The following is a 13,625-nucleotide window of genomic DNA, read 5'->3' as shown; positions in this document are numbered from 1 at the left end:
TGAAAGCCTGACTGTTAATTCTGGTCTTGAATGGCTACAGACTCAATCACCACCACTCTGCCTAAGAGCTCATCATCCATAACAAAACGTCCCCACCCTCATCAAACGACAGGAAAATGAGGATGTAAAAACCAGGCCATTCCCCCCTGTTTTAATCTTCAAACCTCAAGCTTTTCTAATGCATACATTCCTTTGTACATACCAAAGTGATACAAGGCATCCCTGTCTCAACCCAGATCTGCAAGAACAGAACTAGATTTTCCAGCAATGCCAGTAAAACAGGGTGATCCAAATTCACTGAGTGATAGCCGAAGGACGGAACCAAGGGCTAGGTAGTTCTAGGAGTGCCGAAAGCATGCTAATAGGGCTGTTTCGTCTGCACTGCTCTTCTGCTGCTGCTCAGCTATGACCTCCTCTATCCTGCCATCTCCAAAAGACTCGGGTAGCTGGCTGCCATCTCGTCGGGAGTTCCCATGTCTTCTAAGTCTCTACTATGGCAATTTACTATGCACTAAAGCATCTGGCTTCTCTACCAGGTTGTAAGCTCTGCAAGCCAAGGATCCTCCTTTATTACTCTGTATCCATTCCTCTTCCTTCAAAGAGGCTGGCTAGCACATGGCTTGCTGAATGAAAGTAAGCACTTTCTACCCTAGCTGAGTTACAGCTGTGGCACTGTAAAGGGACAGGAACAATGCTTCCGTTTGTAGGTAGGAAGAATGCACACAGGGCAGCAAGCCCTCAGCAAATGAGTGGCAAAAGGATAACATCTGAGGAATTCTAACGCCCAGTCTGGAATCTCACCTGTTCCACCACCCTGCCTCCTGAGCTGGCACTGCTTGGCTTCTAAAGCTTGGTGGAAGATAAACTAACATAGACAGGTTAGGTTAGCTCCCTATCTTTTGTTTCTCAAATGAAAAATATTTGGAGAGGTATGGAAGGAGTCAAGATCATTCAAAATGGAAATTCCTAAAGCAAAGCTTCTGAGATTACCCTTCTCTAGAAAACGTTACTTTTCATTCTGCAAAGGGGTTGGGAGGTTTTCTCACTTTTTATTTTTACTCTTTAGCACCCCCCCGGGGGGGGGGGGGAGAAGCAGAGAAAATAGAACAGATAATAACTGCCAGCGTTTTCTTGTGTTTAGTAAGTTTCTCGAAGGCTCCAAATCACTGGTACCTGTTGGCATTCATACCCAGATGGGGTGAATGTAAACCCATGGTGACCTATTAGCGTGGCTTCCATCAGTTCTGTGTACGGAAAATGACACGTGGATCTGGTTAAAAATGCACTTCTGATTTGGGTCTATCCTTTCGGCGCTGTCACGTCTTTGTTTCTTCTTGGTACGCTCTCTTAAATAATACTTATGAAACAAATCAACCAACCCACCCAAACAGTTCTCCTTTTTCATTAGGGTCTTTGTCCTGTGCGTGTCAACAATGATGCCTCTTTTTTCTTCCTCCAACTAGGATGTCTTTTGAGTATCACAATACTATTTCTCTCTTCCATCAAAGCACAATTTATGATAGCAAGTTCAGAATAAATCCAAGTATACACAGAAACTGAGTATATGATAAAGGTAGCATCGTAAATTGGTAGTATAAACATGGGCCTTGAAACAATGGCTACTGAGACCAGTGGGTAGCCATTTAGAAAAAACGATGGATGCATCTTTCATACCATATACCAGGAGAAAACTCTGAACAGGTAATCAAAGATTATGTGTAAAATATGAAACTGTAAAAATACTAAAAAATAATACAGGTACATTTCTTTACAATCTTAGAGTAGGAAAGGAGTTTCTAACTATGACTCAAAATCTAGGAGCCGCAGAAGAGACTGACTTAACTATGTGAAAATAAACTTCTGAGTTGAGGGAAAAAAAAACTCCACAAACTCTAATGACAAACTGGAAAAAATATTTGCTACTCCTACCATAGATAAAAGGCTTATCTCTCTAGTATATAAAGAAATAGAGAAGATTAGCAACCCAATAGAAAAATGGGTAAGGATAGAGACCTCTCTCACAGGGAAGAAAAATAAATAGCCTTCAACCTAAGAAAAGATGTTGGACCTTGTTCCCAAGAGAATGTAGATACCATTTTTCATCTATCAGATTGGCAGAAATCTGAAAGTCTGACAACATACTCTGGGAAATCGGGCACTTTCATGCATTGTAGGTGGGAGGCAAAAGGGTACAACCTCCGTGGAGGAGGGTCTGGCAGTATCTACTAAAGCTCCTGACTTTCACTCAGTGCTCCCACTTCAGGAAAACATCCTACAGCTGTAACCACACAGGCAACCAGGTAGACAGGGTTCTCAACATCCTATCTTCACACCTGCCTCAGAGGCAGATTGCCTGTGTCTTGTCCCTGAACATACAGAAACCAGTGGTCTGTTTAACTTTTCTTGGTTATGGGGCGGACGTTAAGATCTAAAAATATGAAAAATATTCTAGTTCACCATACTCTATAATCTCCAAAATCGTATTGTTCCTAATGCTTTTCACAGAATGAGCAGTGACATGGTATCTACCAGACTTTCTCTAGTGCTCAGCTTGCATGCTGACAAAGATAATGCACCAAAGGCAAACACTAAAATATCCATGTGAGTGGGGATTGGAAACTCTTTTTCCCAAAGGCAGGAAGCATCCCTCAGAGTTGGCCTGCTGACTGCCAAAGCAGGAATCGTGTTCTGACCAAACTGGAGGTCCACGCCGGGAGGGGAAAACCCATAAAGGCCCACAGCAAGCAAGTCAGTGACGTGGAGGAACTTCAAACAGTGTCCCTGGGTCCCAGCACTCTGTGCTAGGCATCCACTGTTCTAGGAATTTAAAATAACGAAGTCCAGGAAAAGTCTCAGATGATTTATTTTGGAGTAAAATCTAGCAAAATAAGCCCAGGTTTCTAAGGTCATTTCAAATAAATTGCCCAGCCTTCGACTCCATGGAGAAGGAGGCAAGGCAGATGGCTTCCCGAGCACAGCCTTTTCACAGCCCGGGACACCAGCTGGGGCTGCATGGTGCCAGTCCAGTCACTAACTAGAGATACTGTCAGTGCAAAAATGCAGAGACTTGCTTTTCCCTTTTAGACCAGTGCCCTACTGCATGTATTTTGAGGGAGGAGTTTAAATTCATATGCAAAAAAATACACAATACTCTCCTAAGGAACAAATTTCCTGTAAGCTCTCCAAGATAAGTTCTGTTTAAAGCATAAAATGGAACAAGACTGGTAAAAAACCAGCCAAATCTAAATATATACTTCATAGCTTTTAAAATTAGTTTGTCAGTCTGGATTCAGCCCAATTTCTAAGCTACTGCATTTAATTCCCCTGTCATTTCTGCCTAAAAACAGATGAAATGCCTGTCTGGAAGCTTACATTTAGGACCCAAGATATAGGTCTATATATCTGTGTGTACACACACACACACACTCTCTCTCTCTCTCTCAAAGTTTAGTACTCTCAAATGCTCAAAGTGTCAATATCCTAATTTTTCTGCATTGTGGCTCCAAAATTAGAGTTTCTGATTAATTAGACTAAACACAAAAAGCCACTAGAGATGGATGAAATTGAGGCTCTCACTTTTGAGTATTTCCCTAGCCGCTTAGAGAGGATACCCATAAAATATCCTTACTACATTAAGCACAACCATTTTTCAACTCCATGTAGCAAAAATGATTCTGTCCCGGAATTCTTAAATCTCTTCACCCTGCCAAGCAACACAATGAACGTACAAAAGGTGTTGGAAAATTTACCCACTGTACTAGATATTGAATGCTGAGCCATCTGGGAAGAAATCAGCCTGGTTATCACTTCAACGACAAGCTCTCATTATCTTAGAGCCAGCAACTGGTTAGCAGACAGCATGACAATACCACAATGGGGTATTGTATCAAACTGGAGTCCAACTGTACCAGAAATCCAATTACAAAATGTCCCACTAAGCCCCGTTCCTCTTCTTGGTAGGTGAGCTGCTTCTGAAGGAGGCGCTCTATGGTGACCTCAGGCAAACTCCGGCCAATTTGCCTCACTGTCTGCTCAACGACTCTACCCTAACTGATGTACTATCTACTACTTAGGAATTTTCTAGAGATTCTGTTCTGAGAAGACTTTAGTACTAAATCAAGCCAAGAATGGACCTTGCCAGAAACTGCAGGAAGGGTAGGAAACATGACTAAGCTTTAAATCGAAGACCCTATGGCAGCAAGGGTGCTTAAAACTCAGTCATACCATTAGTATGTTTAATCCTCAATTCACTCTCCAGTCCAATCCAGTCCTGCAAAAGGCTAAAGGCACTAAGGAAAAACTACACGCAGTGAGTCTGGTGGGAGCTGTTTAATGAAATCTTCAACAAGTGCCAGCACCCTCAGAGTGGCCAGTTCTCTCTTCTATGCTCATGGTGTGCTTCAGTGCCAAGGTATAAACCACCACCATGGTGTCCCCCCATAAGATGTCCGATCCATACCTGCATGAACACTTTTCCAATGACCACATCGTCATCATCTTTGAACACTGTGCTGAAGACTACTGTGACTCTGTCCTTTTTAGATTCAACGTACCTGAGGGGAACAAAACCCATGAGGTAAGAAGTACAGAATCAGCATGAGACTTTGTCAAGAACTCGATCTCCAAAGTGAAGTAGGTGGGTAAAGTCCTAAATCTCTTAGTTCATAAAACAAGGCATGCCAAGGGAGACTCAGTATGTATGACCAACAAAGTCAGTATAACACATGCATGCCCTGAGAGGCAGGAGAGGAAAATCACCCTGAGTAGCTGGTACTGACTTGTCTGTGTGGTAGGACATGGAATCTGGGGTTACTAACTCTCAGAACTTCACTTTAAAAAATTTCTTTATATACTAGGAGAGTCCTACTATGTAGAGGATTCAAGAGTTGCAAACACACAGAATGCACAGTCCCCTCTCCCTCCTCGTTACCCCGGCTGTATGACTGAAGGGGAACTTCAATAGTGGTGCCTTAAAGGAAAGCAGTGGATTCCCCTTTCATCTTTTGCCAACTTCTGGTATCTGGAGACCAGCAGAAATGGCCCCCTTTTCTCCTCTGTCATCTACATCCTGGCTTAAAGAATTTTATGAGAAAGACATGTTAGGGGGATTCACACAATAGAGCTTAAGGTCTGACTTAACTGTGTATCTTTCAGTAAGGGCATGTTAACAGCCACACCCAGGCTTTAGGACCAAGTTCTATACTCACATGGTCTCATCATCCCTATAATGGATAACTGCCCTGTTCTCGCCTTCCTTGCCCTCTTCTTGGAATTGGAAATATTTCTCAAAGACAGAGGCAAAACAATTTCGTTTCAACATGCCAGCCTGATGCACAATGGAATCCTTGGATGCTGGCAGATTTTCAAGGTCATATAGCAAAGAGACATTGTACCCTGGAGAGGGGGAAAAAATCAAAAAACAAAAAAAAACAATGGTTATATTAGGAACAAAACCAAAAAACTTTGCAGGTTCTAATGACATTTTATTTTGTGTCAGTGTCCATATTTTTAACCGAGGTAGATTGCTATCCATTCTCATCTGCCTCAAATGGCAAATGAGGTAAGATAAAACTTTCTTATAAAACCACTGTAAATATATATGTAGCTAATTAACAAATGCTATGCAAAAATTTGAATCAATATCAAAGATGACTGATTACAAATAAGGAATAGGAAGAAGCCATAATCCAGGAACTTTAAGTAGAAATTTAGTGTTCTAGACACAGTAGTGAAGGGGGCACTTGTGTATGCTATCAAGCTATAATAATAGGAGTTACAGATTTTCCTCTGATGGTTTAACTGCCAAGTGCTAACGTAAGTCAGCAGCTGGGTAGCTTTTTGATAAAAAAACAAAAACAAAAACCCCTTACATACCATCACAAACCCTTTGTGGTAGGAGGCAAGGTATGGACAAATCTAAAAAATGTGTGCGTGCGTGTGTGTGTGTATAGTGTGTATACTTCCCCAGTAGCTTTTACGTGTAAACGCTATAGAAATTTCACAGTGTTTTAAAATATTTTACTTCATTTGATCTCTGTAAGAATTCTTTGAAGTAGGCAAGTCAGATATGGTTATTCCCATTTTAGAGGGAAAACAAGTTCAAAGGAGCAGAGTGCCATGCTAAATGCAGCATGATATAGAGGTGTAAGCAACTCTATTTTGCGTTGAATAGAACTGGGTCCAAATCCTGGCCTTGCCACTTTGTGACCTTGGACAAACTATCTAACCTCTATAATTCCTGCATCTTATTTAAAAAGGGTGGTGAAATGGGGGAGGCCCTTGGGAAAATTTAGAGAGTGTTAAGTATTTTAAAGTGCCCGGAACACAGTAGGTCATCAATAAATGGGACCTGAAGCCAAGTCTGCTGACCACTGCATGTTGAGTACGAGTTCCAGCAAACACGGTTAGGACAACTGATTAGTTAATCAAACAATTAATACATGCCAAAAAGCCTAGAGGTGGCTTTGCAAGAGTATCTGTACATCACTGAGGATCATTTCATAGTCTAGGTAACGGCTGGGAATAATTTTACCAGAATTGTATGGAATATCTTTTTTTTTTAAAATTTATTTATTTATTATTATTATTTTTTAAAGATTTTATTTATTTATTTGACAGAGAGAGACACAGCAAGAGAGGGAATACAAGCAGGGGGAGTGGGAGAGGGAGAAGCAGCCTTCCCGCCGAGCAGGGAGCCCGATGCGGGGCTTGATCCCAGGACCTGGAATCATGACCTGAGCCGAAGGCAGACGCCTAACGACTGAGCCACCCAGGCGCCCCTGTATGGAATATCTTAAACATTTATACTTTGTCACTATTTAATTTTTCCCCAAGAGCATTCCTGAGGTCTGTTTTTTGTTGGATTGATCTTCACGGAGAACATGGGCTATCTAAATCTCTGTTCTAGACTGTGCTAACATATTTTTGGCACTCCAATATTAAGTAATACCAATCATCATTCCATTTTGGGTACCTGAAAACCAGATAGGCAAACAGACTACAGGATTAAAGATTAGACAGAAAACGAAAATATATAGTTGAGGTTTGTTAGTTTTAAGAAGCCAATAAAACTAAGTAAAACTATAGCTAAAGTCAGACTCTAAGTAAGGCTTTGATATAATAAAGAGAAACATACTGAGGACAGATTAAAAGTAAAAATCTAGTATGGCCTGGACAACTTGCCCAGACAAAGCCACAGAAAAACAGGAGGAGACACACTACTTTCACACGTTTTTATACTTTGCACTTGTATGAACACAAGGTCTGCAATCTGGCAATGGCCTGTGCTTTTAGCAGGAAGTGGAAGAAAAGGCCCAGGGACAGAAACATAAGCACTCCAGTGGTTCTGATAGATTGTAGGATATGAGCTGGGTCAAGCATGCCCAAGAGTTCCAACACAATTTTTTCTGTTCTAGTTCTGTTTCTTTCTTCCTTCTTCTCTCTCTGAAATTCCTGATTCCCCTTAAAGCCTAGTGTTATTTATTTTTTGGTTTTTATTTCTCGATATACTTTTACCATCAATTTGGGGATGAACACATTCTAGTATTCTTTATGGACTGCAGTCAATGCTCCCACCTACAGTACTCCTAGTAACAAGTTACATCCCAAAGACCTCTTTCTGTATTTGGTATTTTGTTTCCACAGCATACAGAAGACAGGGGAAGGTCTTCTCTTGGGACTGGTGAGGCATGTCACTTTATAAAAATGAAAACAAATAAGCAAACAAAAACCACACAAGGGTTGGGGGAGGAAATAAGCTAGCAAAAGTAACAGCTGTGAAAAGACAGATGTACTTCCTTCTTAGAACAATTTGCTAATCAAAGTACCACAGGAACAAAATACTAGTAATATTATGTTCAAAGGAACTTATTAACCACTTGGTCCTCATCAGGGGGCCCAGCTAAATGCTTCAGAATTTGAGGCTACCACTTATTCACAAAGATGAAAATAGTGTTCAGTTTTTCTGCTTTAAATTTCCTGTAAAGCAGTAGGAACGTAGCTGTTGTAATCAAGGAAGGCCATGGTGCTTTTCAATTCCTCTGGCTGCAAAGAGGCTATTTATTCTTTATTACAAGAATGGGTTAAAAGGGGGGCTGAAATTTTTGTTCCTTGAATATGTGAGAATAGTTGTGTTTCCTTCTCCAAAAGTGCAGAGTACAGAAAATGGTACTACTAGGGGCTAGGGCGAAAACCAGTGTTTGCTCAGTCTCAAAAGGCATTTTAATCACCACGAGCAAACAAAAGTGGCTCACTGGTTGCAAGTTACTTGGCTCCAGCACCTAAGTGTTAAAAATGACACACATCAGTTCTGCAAACCACACCGTGTACCACTACTGGACAAAGTAAAGCCCCTTAAAAACTATTTTTATGGAGAGGGTTGAAGTGCGAACTGGGCTCAGGCAGAAATATTTGTAAAATGAACAATATTTAAACGAAATGCTTTGGTTAAAAAATAGCAGAGTACAAACATGACAGGTCTCTTTCCATGTCACTCCACAGTTGCTCATATTACTACATACCTGATTCGGGATTTACCAAGAAACTCCCGTACACCCTCTTTAGTAACTAGAAAATACAAAAACAAATGTTAATCCAAAGGTCATGATAATGTCATTATTTTTTTATTTTTATTTTTTAAAAGATTTTATTTCTTTATTTGACAGAGAGAAAGAGCACAAGCAGGGGGAGTGGCAGGCAGAGGCAGAGAGAGAAGCAGGCTCCCCGCTGAGCAGGGAGCCCAATGTGGGACTCGATCCCAGGGCCCTGGGATCATGACCTGAGCCGAAGGCAGTCGCTTAACCAACTGAGCCACCCAGGCGCCCGATAATGTCATTATTTTTAAAGCACTGTATTTGCCACGCTTCTTCTAAGACAGAATTTTTCATTTGGTGGATGGGACACTGAATACACAAGGGGAAGCAGATATATCTGAGTTCCTAGGCAAGTCACTCATGGAACTGAGATTAAATCCAAAAGGTTAGGGGCACCTCGGTGGCTCAGTTAAGCATCTGCCTTCGGCTCAGTACATGATCTCAGGGTCCTAGGATCGAGCCCTGTTCAGCAGGGGGTCTGTTTCTCCCTCTGCCCCCTACTCATGCTGTCTCTCGCTTTCAAATAAATAAATAACATCTTTAAAAAAACCCACAAAACCTTGCTTAAAAAAAAAATCCAAAAGGTTAATCTAGGATCTGTTTTTCAATCAAGCTCATCTTTTACTCTTTTAGGACCTGGTCACACCCTTTGTATGTTCTCTGTTCTCCTCCTGTATATCGCATATTTGCACACAATCATTTTTGTTTTCAAGAGTGCAAAAGGATGTTAAACCCAAGTGAGAGTAGATTATGTTAGTTACCAACTAAGTACAGGCCGAACCAGTAACCCAGGTGAGTGAAGAGATAAAGCCAGAATTGCTGGGAACAGATTCTAGTTAGCCTGCTTATCTTGTAAGCCTTAAAATTATTTAGCTCATCATCAGTTTTATGACAAAAGACAAGAGATCACTGAACCACAGCCATTTATTTATACTGGTGGGTCCACAGAAAGCTGTACTCTCTAAATGTCCCTCCCCTCAAACCAATACTTACTGCTGGCTACTCTCCAGCTTTGGGGAGTAAATGATAAAACAAGAACCCTTTATACACCTTCCTATTTCTCTGTCAGAGCGACTGCTTTACCCGGTGGAAACTGTTCCTAGGCTGACAGTTATAAGAAACAAACCTTTTGGAAGGACTAGTTCAGACTTAAATGTTATATAGGCTACATTAAGCAGTAGAAAAAAGCAGCTATCGGATGATAGAAAAAAATAAACATTAGAGCCATCAGAACTTAATAACTTTTTGGTATTTAGTAGTCTTGTTTAAGAGGCAAAACAGACATGGCTTACTCTTTTTTTTTTTTTTAAGATTTTATTTATCTGACAGAGAGACAGGGAGAGAAGGTAACACAAGCAGGGGGAGTGGGAGATGGAGAAGCAGGCCTCCCGCTGAGGGGAGAGCCTGATGTGGGCTGGATCCCAGGACGCTGGGATCATGACCTGAGCTGAAGGCAGACGCTCAACAACTGAGCCACCCAGGTGTCCCAGACATGGCTTATTCTCAAACCTCATTAAAAACATACTTAGGGAGGGAAGGTGTCGTCACTATTCCACAAGGGAAAACGGAGGTCCATGTATGTAACAGTATATTTAAGATTAGTACAACAGGCTGCAGGGTTTTGTCTCTAGACATTTAGTCAATTTCTCAACACTATCTCACCACAAACACACTAATGATCCTCTGGAATTTTCCGGGATATCAAAAAAAAAAAGAAAAAAAAAAAGGACACTTAATCTATGACAAGTTACCAAATTAAAAGTAAACAAAAGCATTAACTTTTGTTTTAATTGTAAGAGTTACACATGCAGGTTTTACAGGATTCCATCAGCCAGAGAAAAGCAGTGCTAATGCAGGTAGTCCTAGAAGGGAGCTCCCATGTGAGCAGGCTCTGGTCTCTGCACCCACTCATGCCTGCATATGGGGGCTGGCAAAAAATAGAGCTGAGTGAATATTGAGGTTTTTTTCCTAATCTTACTTTCCATGTACCCTCTAGATACTAAAAAAAAAAAAAAAGCGCAGCAGCAAACCATGTATTTTACGTCCTGTTTGAAAAAATTATCACATGGTGAGGTTCTTTCCTTTCTGTTCTTAAATACTCTTTAATATTCCACGTATTTATTTTACCACTTTCCTATAGCTGGAAGAAATTCTCTATCTGCAAACTATGGAAACAGAACAGACCTCAACGCCCGACTGTGAGCACACTTGTCTGTATATAGGCAAATGACAAGTAATGCCACGTGCAGTTCCGACCTGGTGACCATACAGCCACTGTAAGGTTCTCTCTCTTACAGAAGAGGAACTGAAGGGAGCGGTTAAGGTCACAGAGTTTGTTGGTGGCACAGAGAGATCTCACCTGTAGGTGCACCATATACTACTTCTCCTAAAGACTCTTGCGGTGGGGGAAGTAACAGGCACCTCCCAGAAGAATTTTAACTAGCATGGAATCTCTGAGCTGCAGTACTGCACCGTGTGTCCTGTGGGTACTTGGAGGAAGGGGAAATTCGATGTGGAAGAAAAAAACATAGCTCCTAAGATTTAGTTTAATTCCAAGCTTAATATTCTGAGATCTGAAAGGTTCTTAGAGCCAAACATACCGTTTAACTCCTCTGCTCCTTCCACTTGGCAAAACCAGCCAACGCTTCCCTGTTGATATCACTTGCACGTTTAACCACGATTCACTTTTCTACTGAGTGCCCCCCTCTTCCAACCTGACGCCAGGAGATGGGTGGAGGCACCCCATCAGTCCTCACCATCAGACTTCCCACCACCAGACTTTCCCACCCTAGCAGCAGGGGCTTTCTGCCTTGAAAAAGGGCCTGGGCAAAGTAGCAAGCTTCCTCTGGTTATCACAGGCTGGTCACTGTTTAACCAACCCAGAGAGCCATTTACTGTGTACTCTGCTCCAAAACTGTGAGTGTTACTTGCTCCACCCACTTGGGCGGGTGGGGTTGGTTGGTTGACCCTGTGGGAGCTACAAGAATAGCACTGTGTTGTGGAGTTCCAGTGTGCAGAAGGCACAGACTGGAAAGATTTAAGAAATCTAGCTTTAACGCTTTCTTTCACTTCCAAAGATTATTATTATCATTGTGCCTGCATCTTAAAGAGAGGACTGTCTGGGGAGAATGATTACACAATTTTGAGTTGTCTGTTCAAAGCTTTAACAATTCTTTTCAGGTAGTCATTTTATGGTTAATCAAAAGCGGGGCCACTTTAACAGTCACTTGTTCCCTTTTGTTAATCTGGTAAAGGGAGCTGGCCACTAACTTTCATAGAATGATCCTTCATATGTTTTATGAGACGAGGTCTTCCTCCTGAAGCTTTTCTTTCAGATAAAATCACCCCGAATACAAATTCTCTACACATCTCTTCTTCCATTGAACTTATGAGGCAAATGAGAAAAAGTTTTGGCTCTTCCCTTGAATTGCCGGGACAGATCAACTGCTTACGAATAACTAAGAAAAACGACTGCCTATGGCTCTTGGGACTGTATTTAATATCAGTTTTGGTTTTAATACCAAAATATTATTGAGATGGATTTTGATCTTTTTTTTATTGCAAACAGCCTTTTCATTGCATAAATTTTAAATATTTCAAAAGCTACTGCTCTTTATCAGAAAGAAAATAGAAATTACTGCTCTTTATCAGAAAGAAAATAGAAATAGCCGTATCTTCATTCACCGGATTAAGGAGAACCTAGCTTGTTAAAACTAAAAGCTGAAAACTGATTCAGGAACTGAGTCATACTTCCTGCTTTGAGACCCAACCACAACGTGTGCACACTAGTGTAACAGCATTTTCTTTCTTCCATAAATGGCTCTCCCCAGAGCAAATATAGTTCAACGGGAACCAAACCTGCTACTTTAGCTATAGAAAGAAGCCAGTGAATGAGGCATGGCCAATGGACAGCCTTTCTTACTTCCCCAAAGGTAGTCATAGGGAAGAAGAGAAACTTAAAGCGGCCAGCTCTAAAGAAGTTTAAATCAAAAAATTTAAAGGGCAGATTTGTGCTTAAATTTCCAGAATGAGAAATTAAGACCATAAACTTTAAAGGCCAGAGCTGTATACCTGCTTCACAATATTATAGAAATAGAATGGAACCCATCTATCTTGAGATAGCTATTTCTTAAGTAGGCTCCACAATGTGGAGCCCAACGCAGGGCTTGAACTCACGACCCTGAGATCAATACCTGAGCTGAGATCAAGAGGTGGATGTTGACTGACTGAGCCACTCAGGTGCCCTGTGATAGCTATTTTTATAGTGGTCAAAGAATGTATTCTTTGGTGTATTTTTGGGGAACTAAAGTTGTTTTTGTTTTCATTGGTTAGGGAACACCTTTATTTTTCTAGAGTAATGAACAACAAGCAAAGCTCCAAAGCTTTTTCTGAAAAACACGCTTCTTTATATCATTATGGGTCAAGAGGCCCTGGTTAGGTGAGCAAGCTGTCCGGAGTGGCCAGTGCCAGTAGGCGTGACCAGTGCCACAGACCTTCTAGGAGTGGCAAGCTGCCAATAAGGTGAAGAGGAAATAAGAGTCCCAAGGAAAATGATGTGGAACATACCTCATCAGCACCATGTGCCTGAAGTTCCTTGTAGAATTTCAAAGAAATACTGACCATCACTTTTGTTTTGTCTCCATTAGGATTTGAAATATGATAGAGGACTCCATCGAAATCTGTGAGAAAAGTAAATAAAACTGCTTAACTTGGAAATGGGAAATAAGATCTCAAAGCACCTGCCTACCTTGTTACAGGCCACAAGGAGGTCCTCCTTGGAAGCAGGCATACAAGTAAAATGGTATTTATTTTAAATCCATGCAGAAAGTCAGCAAAAACACTGGGATAGAACTATCAAGTACTTATCTCTTTGCTCTCTTCTAAAATTACAAAACTATTCTTACCTTCATCACAGCTTGGTACTGAAAGTATTTTTTTTTAAAAAGCTTTTGCTGGGATGTATTTTATTTTTTTTAAAGATTATTTATTTATTTATTTGAAAGAGAGAGAGAATGAGAGAGAGAGCACATGAGA

At 41.0% G+C, this 13,625-nt stretch overlaps 1 protein-coding gene across 2 annotated transcripts in view; it reads right to left on the bottom strand.

Annotated features, from left to right (window-relative positions):
- ARPC2 (actin related protein 2/3 complex subunit 2) overlaps positions 1 to 13,625 on the bottom strand; it is a 29,348-nt gene that overhangs the window by 6,068 nt on the left and 9,655 nt on the right. For both annotated transcript variants that reach the window (XM_021702759.1, XM_021702760.1), the window contains exons 4-7: positions 13,158 to 13,270; positions 8,520 to 8,565; positions 5,208 to 5,394; positions 4,460 to 4,553 (exon numbers count right to left, since the gene is read on the bottom strand). In XM_021702759.1, coding sequence (XP_021558434.1) covers positions 4,460 to 4,553; positions 5,208 to 5,394; positions 8,520 to 8,565; positions 13,158 to 13,270 — 440 coding nt within the window. The remainder of the gene's footprint in view (positions 1 to 4,459; positions 4,554 to 5,207; positions 5,395 to 8,519; positions 8,566 to 13,157; positions 13,271 to 13,625) is intronic.

This window comes from Neomonachus schauinslandi, chromosome 3, assembly GCF_002201575.2.
Source record: "Neomonachus schauinslandi chromosome 3, ASM220157v2, whole genome shotgun sequence".
Lineage (NCBI taxonomy): Eukaryota > Metazoa > Chordata > Mammalia > Carnivora > Phocidae > Neomonachus > Neomonachus schauinslandi.
This window is presented reverse-complemented; position numbering and strand designations above follow the sequence as displayed.